The sequence below is a fragment of the Epinephelus moara genome, chromosome 13 (genome assembly GCF_006386435.1).
Source record: "Epinephelus moara isolate mb chromosome 13, YSFRI_EMoa_1.0, whole genome shotgun sequence".
NCBI classification, from domain to species: domain Eukaryota; kingdom Metazoa; phylum Chordata; class Actinopteri; order Perciformes; family Serranidae; genus Epinephelus; species Epinephelus moara.
The window spans coordinates 7,397,958-7,405,438 of NC_065518.1; the positions used below are offsets into that span (position 1 = coordinate 7,397,958).

The 7,481-nt window shown below is 44.9% G+C and overlaps 1 protein-coding gene across 1 annotated transcript in view; it reads left to right on the forward strand.

Annotated features, from left to right (window-relative positions):
- LOC126399665 (PDZ domain-containing protein 7-like) overlaps positions 1-7,481 on the forward strand; it is a 17,683-nt gene that overhangs the window by 7,647 nt on the left and 2,555 nt on the right. Inside the window, exons 10-17 of the mRNA XM_050059812.1 lie at positions 1,023-1,249; positions 1,330-1,479; positions 2,655-2,770; positions 2,877-2,968; positions 4,387-4,478; positions 4,601-4,672; positions 5,184-5,795; positions 7,175-7,275. Coding sequence (XP_049915769.1) covers positions 1,023-1,249; positions 1,330-1,479; positions 2,655-2,770; positions 2,877-2,968; positions 4,387-4,478; positions 4,601-4,672; positions 5,184-5,795; positions 7,175-7,275 — 1,462 coding nt within the window. The remainder of the gene's footprint in view (positions 1-1,022; positions 1,250-1,329; positions 1,480-2,654; positions 2,771-2,876; positions 2,969-4,386; positions 4,479-4,600; positions 4,673-5,183; positions 5,796-7,174; positions 7,276-7,481) is intronic.

Genomic DNA, 7,481 nt, shown 5'->3' on the forward strand with positions numbered 1-7,481 from the left:
GCATCCTCCCATGACCCTCTACCACTGTGCCAAATTTCACATGGATTGACCAAGTCAGTGAGGAGAAAAAATAGGAACAGACACACACACAGAGTTTTCGTCATTATATAGTAAGATAAAGTCCCCACAAAAAAGCTTTTAAAGTCCTCTGTGTGATTTATTTCAGCTTCATATGAGCAGAGGAAAGTCCACTAGCGACCAGGCTAATTTACGCAATGTTAAATGTCATAGGTTTATGCTAATAACGTTAGCATGTTGTATATGTGGGTAAAACGTATCTGATTTAAGAACGAAAGCACATAATGAGGTGCCTGACTGAAAGTACATGAAAAAATGTTGCTGAAATTGTGCAATTTAAATTGATTTCTCCGATCTGATATGACAGCGTCATTATGTCAGGTCAAACTTTAAGGGTCGGGGTCGTCCATGGGTCAACAAAACTTGGGGAGAGATTTGGGGTTGGGAGATAATCAGTAGCACAGACAGACTGACAAAGAGCAGAACATTGCCTGGACAGTTCTTTTGGCGCTGCTTTTTAGATCCATAATATTTCTTGGATATGAGGGACTTCGACTGCAGGGGCAGAGACATCAGGATGGAGTTTTATGGTTGCTAATGTTAATGATGGAGCAGACGATGAGCAGATGTAACATAATGATTTGCCCAGGGGAAGTGAGCGGCTTCAGCGAAGAGACAATGTGATGTCAGACACTCTATATTTGACATTTTCACACATGCAGTCCAGAGAGAAACTGTGGTTTAGGCATGGGAGCGTGCGTTCTTTGGACTAACAGCTGATGAAACCACCAGTGTAGGCTTTAATTCCTGTAAGTGTGTTCACATAAATACTGTGCAGCACCCCTCAGCGGAAATATGTTCCCATGGACTTGTATAAATGAAATAAGTTGCAGAATATCTCGACAGCCCTACTTTACGCTGCAGTCATACAATACAGCTTCAACATGTGCACACTGAAAGACTGGACCTAGACTAGACTCGATCATGGTGGTTTATCTGTCCAGGTCTGAGTCAGAGCGAACTGAGACCGCTATGCAGACGGACCTTCCCTCTCAGAGGATGGGTCCTGAAACCACCCGCAGCCTGGGTCGAACCACTCTGCTCAAAGACACGGTGATCCGTGGAGACGAGGGTGGGGGGAGGCGAGAGTCCACCAAGACGGCCGTGCTGATGGCTCTCAGCAGGCCGAGCCGACCAATCAGCAGGTCACAAAGCCAAGTCACCGTGGCAGGTGAGGCGAGTAGGTAACATCAAAAAAAAACAGAATGGCTGAGCCGAGTACATGACCAACTGTTTGTTATCCCATCATAGAGATCACGCAGAAGAAGGAGAAGAAGCAGAAAGGGAAGGACCCAGAGGAGAAGAGCACCCTGCAGCGCTCAAAGACCTTCGTCAACTTGCTGTTCAAGGGTGGACGCCGGGGACGCTCCAAGTCTCCGTCCACACACAAGGCTGGCAAAGGTAGTTGAATTGTTTTGGGTGTTTTATGTCCTGGTGTACGGTAGTTAGGATGGGCCAGTGCACGTTTCTATGACAGGCCGTAGTGCCAGATTTTGCATTGAAACAGCTACTTTGTATGGCCTGTGAAGATGCTGACATCTGCTCAGGTTGTCGTGTGAAGAACTTTACACTCTGAGCAATCAAGACAATAACACAAATAAACAATTCACAATAGCTGCACCCACCAGTTCATGCATTCACAAGACCAATCTTTCCACCAAATCTTGTGTAAGGCTGTGAGTCATTTGGAAGTTATGCGCCTTGTTCTTATCAGCCACTCCGACTTCCCCCTTTTAGCCAGTTGGCATTGACACATGCACACACTTTCACACACACACACACACACACACACACATACTTGACCTCCATGCCAAATCTCAGCCTCCTCAGGCAAAATCTGTGAGTGGTGACTGACTGACTGAGCTACTGGTCGCAGCTTCAAATAAAACCACACAGGAAAGGTTTTACAACAGCTGCTGTTATTTTATGTGTTAATCCACCTCTCAACACTCCATGTCCTCTCTATCCTCCTCTCTGTGGCTCTCAGCCCAAACGTTTCACTTCTACTGAAGACATCAATCTTAAAAAAATAAAGCTCGGTAATTTCTTAACTGTAGTTTTTAGCAAACGCCACTCAAACGGAGTAAATACTGTATTTGTTGGGACTAGGATTTGGATACACACGCAATAACCTGTTAGTAGAGTCAGTTCGTTGTTGCTTTTGGTTTATTCTCAGATTTTTTGTCCCTAAAGAGAAATATAGAATATCTTCCATCTTATCTTCTAACTTTGTAAAAGCAGATCTCCCTCCTCAGTCTGTGGAAAATTAAAACCCTAGAAATATGATCTTAAATTTGTTCTGTGACTTCTTCTCCATGCTAAGAAGTTTCACATACTTTATGAGCAGTGAGTTATGATAGCTTGTAACCCAGGTAAGCACGAGGATGTTTACAGTCTGTATCGTGGACATGTGTACACAGATAGAGCAGATTTATTGAGCCTGTAACTACTGTGCGTCATTCAGTGACATAAAGATTTAATTTACTCTTAATATGTTCGAGTGCAAAAAGACATTTGTGGTCCAGAGGACACAGATCGTGAGACTGAACAACGATTCTCCCTTGTGATGTTTTCAGGAGGACAGCAGGTGAGTGCGATGCCAAATTCAGAGATGCTCGGAGTGGTGGAGGACATGGCCCGCAGGCTGCTGACTGAGGAGGAGGTGGCTGCTGTGATGAAGACGTGCCGAAGGGTGAGAGTCTGTATTTATCACGCAGCATCATTCATCTATCAGTTCCCAGTCGTTATCAGCTGGATACTACTGTGAATCGATGATTTTTGTTGTTGCTCTTTACCAGTATGTGGCCGAGCGGTCAGTGGAGAACTTGATACGCCACCTGCTGGCCGTGCTGGACAGGCCGGAGAAGCTGCTGCTGCTGAGAGAAGTCCGGTAAGGAAATCAGTTCAGCTTGGGACTAGGTGTTACAATCCCTTGATGCACATACTTGAGACTATGAGTGGGAGTAATAGTGCTGTCTGGGGGTCTGAGTGGGAGCCAAAGGGTGAGATAAATATGTCGGTGAAGATTCTCAGCCATCCAGGTCATGGTAATTGTAAGTGCTATATCGTAGGCAACTGGACTTGCTTGAGTTTCTTGAAGACATTTCACCTCTCATCAAAGAAGCTTCTTCAGTTCTAAATGACTGGTGCGGAGTCGCAGGCTTTAAACTTTAAACTCTGACGTCCATGGCTTCTTTCGTGCCTCTTTCAAACCATCTTTCTTCTCTGGCCAAGATGTGAACATTGCTGTCCTTGAAGGAGTGTCCCTTGTCCTTTAGCTGTAAATGGACAGCTGAGTCTTGACCTGACGAGCTGGCTCTCCTGTCCTGTGCCATGCGCTTGTGGAGTGGTTGTTTTGTTTCACCATTGTACAAATCTGTGCTGAACTGTGCACACTACATTACTCTGCGTACGGCTGGGTGTTTTGTCCTTAGGGTGGACAAGCTTCTGGGTTTGAAGTGCACAGGGATGTGGTGTTTAAAGCCTGCGACTTTGCACCTGTCCTTTAGAACTGAAGAAGCTTCTTGCATAAGAGGCAAAACATCTTCAAGAAACGCAAGCAAGTCCAGTTGCCCACAATGTAGGACTCATGGTTAGATGGATAGAAAAGTAGGGAAGAGCAAAGGTAGGTAGAAAAGTAAGAAGGAGCTTAGGGAAGGCAGAGCCAAGGAGAGACTTCTGTGCAGTCTGAACTCTCCCCCGCCGGACCAGGCCGTACACTCTCCCTCATTTTGATGAGGGAAGAGAAAAGAAACTAACAGGAGAAAATTGTTGTTGCACATACTTGCTATTGTGAGTCAAAGTTGGAGCCATACTGGGGGAGGGGCGAGGGTTAAGGGGGGGTAACGCTTCATTGGGGTCATCAGGTGGGTACCTTCCTTCACTGGTGTTTCAATGAAAGGCCCACAACACCTCTAGAAGGCTCATTTGTAACACCTGGCGTCCCAGGTGCCCCCTCTGCTTTTACTCTCTCATACCCTGCTGTTGTTAGTGGTATTTTGGGGCCCAAGTGGCGTCGTCCCCTTCGTCCATAGCCACCAACTTGTCTGTTCGGCTGCACCAGATGATGGCCTGACGTTGGACTTGGCCTCAAATTCCCACTTTTTCAAGCAGCCTGGTTTAACTCCAGCCAGAGAAACTGGAATTACAAATTCTGCCAGAAGGGGATTATTAAGGACTTTTCAGGGTCATCTTCTCAGATCCAAATGTTTCATAATAAAACACTGATGACTCAGTTAAAAATGGTTTGTAATATAACAAACAATGAAAATAATGACTCTGTTTTGACTCCGTTGTCTCGTCTCTCAGGATGCTGCTTCCTCCTGCTGACCTGAGTGCATTCAATAACATAGTGACACCGATCGAAGCTGAGGCCTACGAAATCCTCAAGTATCGTTCAAGTGCGTGTGATACATGCTGAGATTTGTCAGAATCAGTGCTCTGAAATACAGATCCACTCTAAAAAGTCCTTCTTACACTCTTCTCTGTAACATTTTATCTTTCTTTCCTCTCTGTAATGTAGTCCGAACTCCTCCTCTCCGCTCTCCCACATCTGGTCGAGCACCCAAACGGCGCCTCATTACTCCCATCCCGGGTCAGTACCTTCCACCTCAGCTGCAATACCACTTCATTTTTCAGTGGTTTTTAACTTTTGGATTTTAGTTTTATGTTTAATATGTTTAAACAAGGATTAGACGAGGAACCTGGCTGTTTGTTTCTACTTAAAAAGGTGGTTTTGATGATTTTAAATTGGTGTTTTTCTGCAAATGTTTTCTTATAATAAAAGTGGTGCTCTTGATTTTCTGTTCTGAGGACAATAACATCACTGTTTCTGCCGAGAGAAGAAAAAGATAGACATGATGAAAATAAAAGTAGTCACACAAGTCAGTCAAAATTAACAGACACTGAGACAAAACTGTGATTCAGTGAGTCAAAATTATGAGATCTTACGCATCTGGTTTCCTTCTGATTTCTATTTTTATTCAATACCAGAACAACCAAAACAGTTCCCCTTTGAAAGCACAAACAGACAACACAGGACAACTTGAAATAAAAGTGCACACAACACCAGAAATATAATGATACATCTTGTGTTTTCCCTTCAGATTACAGGGGAGGCTTTGAGCTCCACAATGCCGAGGAGGTGGAGAAGGAGAGCCACCTGCTGGATGAGCTGGAGAAGCTCAGTCTGTTTGGGCCCCGAGGATCCAGGGAGAAGCCCCATACCTCCAGGTCCTTCACCCCACTGCTGGACATACCAGTGGACGGCTACAACACAGAGTCCAGAGACCTCAGACCCACCTCTGCCAGCCCCATGCTCCCCAACTGGCTGCTGGCCCGCAGCCACGACTCCCGCCCTCCTTTCCGAACAGACATCGGCACCATTCGCTCCGTCCACTTTGACGAGGTTTCACTGCACTCGACTTCAGACACGGCCTCAGAGAGAGGAAGGTCCACGTTTAGAAACGGCCACTCCAAAAGCAAAACGGAGAAAAGTGGAGATAGGAGTGAAGAAACTGTGTTCACGCTGCAGAGTGCTGCTCGCAGGAGTCGGCCACTGTTGTCGCAGGTGTTCAGATCGAGTCCAGATCAGGGAGGGAAGGGCGAGCAGGTGAACGGACATCAGGCTCCTTCTGAGAACGGACTCAACGGCTCCGAGCCTGAAGAGGAGCACGAGCTCAAAACTGTCAGCATCTCCAAGACCAAACAGTCACTGGGTAAATGTGTTTGATTGATTCATTGTCTGGACATTTATTAGTAGATTCAGTTCACACAAATTACAACCAAACTGACCTCTGAACATGTTTTGGTTTTATTTATCCAGGTTTTGAGATACTTGTCTGAGATTTCTACCTCCACCCCTAAAAACATCCCCCAGTTTATTAGTTTCATCTGTGGGTGGTGTTCACATCTTAAAAAAAACTAAACACACCAACATGTCTTTCCAAGAAGAGTGAAGAGAGAAGAGAGTGAGACATATAGTCTATTAAAGGTCCAGTGCACAGGAGTCAGGGGGATATATTGGCAGTTTTCTGTAGTTTATAATCACCTGAAAAAATAATTGTTGTGTTTTCATTGGCTTAAAATGAGCTTTCATATTTACATTGGGAACAGGTCCTCATATACGGAGATCGGCAGGTTGCACTGCCATGTTTCGACAGTAACCAAACACTGGCTCTAGATAGACTTCATATTTTTGTGTCAGCCACCATCCTTAGCAGCCCCTCCATGACAAGTGGCATCGGAAACACACTGAGTTTATTACGTGAAATTGCTTTATTCAGTGTTTTTACCGGTTTAAATCACCTGGTCCATTTGTTTTGGAGAGGAAGTGACGTTTGTGGACAATCCGGCTACCTGTATTTTTACCGATTTTACTGGTTTTGATTTCCTGGTCCAGAGAGAGGGAGACCTCTGTGGATAATTCAGCTTCCAAAAAAACCTTCTGAACAGTGAACACCCCAGTTCAGACCAAAGATTTGCGACGAGATGAAACCGTTTTAGAACGTTGCAGAGAAAAGTTGCAGGGGTGTGAACTGACCGTCTGAGCTCAACTCAAGCCGGCTGATGGTGTCACCTGCAACTCAGCTGGTCAAACGTAAAGCACAGTCGGCTTGTAGTGAAGTCCACCAGTTGAGTCAAAATGACCACAGACAGCGTGCTTGCTTGCTGCGGCAGGAGCTCTGTCCCTGAGCCCTCTGTTTCAACTTATCTCATCCCGAATCTTTGGTCTAAATTGGGTTTAACTTGTAGAGGTTTCAAGTGGTTGCAATTTGCAGTCCTCACCACTAGATGTCACTAAAGCTCCAGAAATCTTACAGTGTTCCTTTAAATGAAGGAAATGGTAGTTACATACAACACATAACTAAGACCTCCAGATATGGAAAGCTTATATGTAAACCATCTTTGTTCTTTTATATTTCTCCTCTTCACATGTAGACTTATCTGTATAGTTACATGCAATATTTTCCCATTGTTAACTTCAAAATGTAGCTGCTCATCTCCTCTTTTTGCCTCTTTACTTTTATATTTGTGTACTTACAGTGCCAGGTGTTTCTCATCACTGAGTCCCACTCCTGTTGTTTTGCTGTTTCAGGCATCAGTATATCAGGTGGGATGGAGTCGAAGGTTCAGCCAGTGGTGAAGATCGAGAAGATCTTTCCTGGAGGAGCTGCCTCCACCTGTGAAGTGCTCAAGGTGACACGACTGTTAAAGGGAAATTTCGGTTTATTTCAACCTGTCTCCTATCGTCCTAAATTTTTTTCAAGTGACTAGTGACATAAAAATAATAGTTAGCATGTTAGCCGTTAGCCTAGATACAGCCGTAGCGTCAGACCTGTTAAAACGTAAGTGAACGGGCAACCTTCAAGTGCAAAGTTAGTCCACTAAACAAGCTTTTTTTC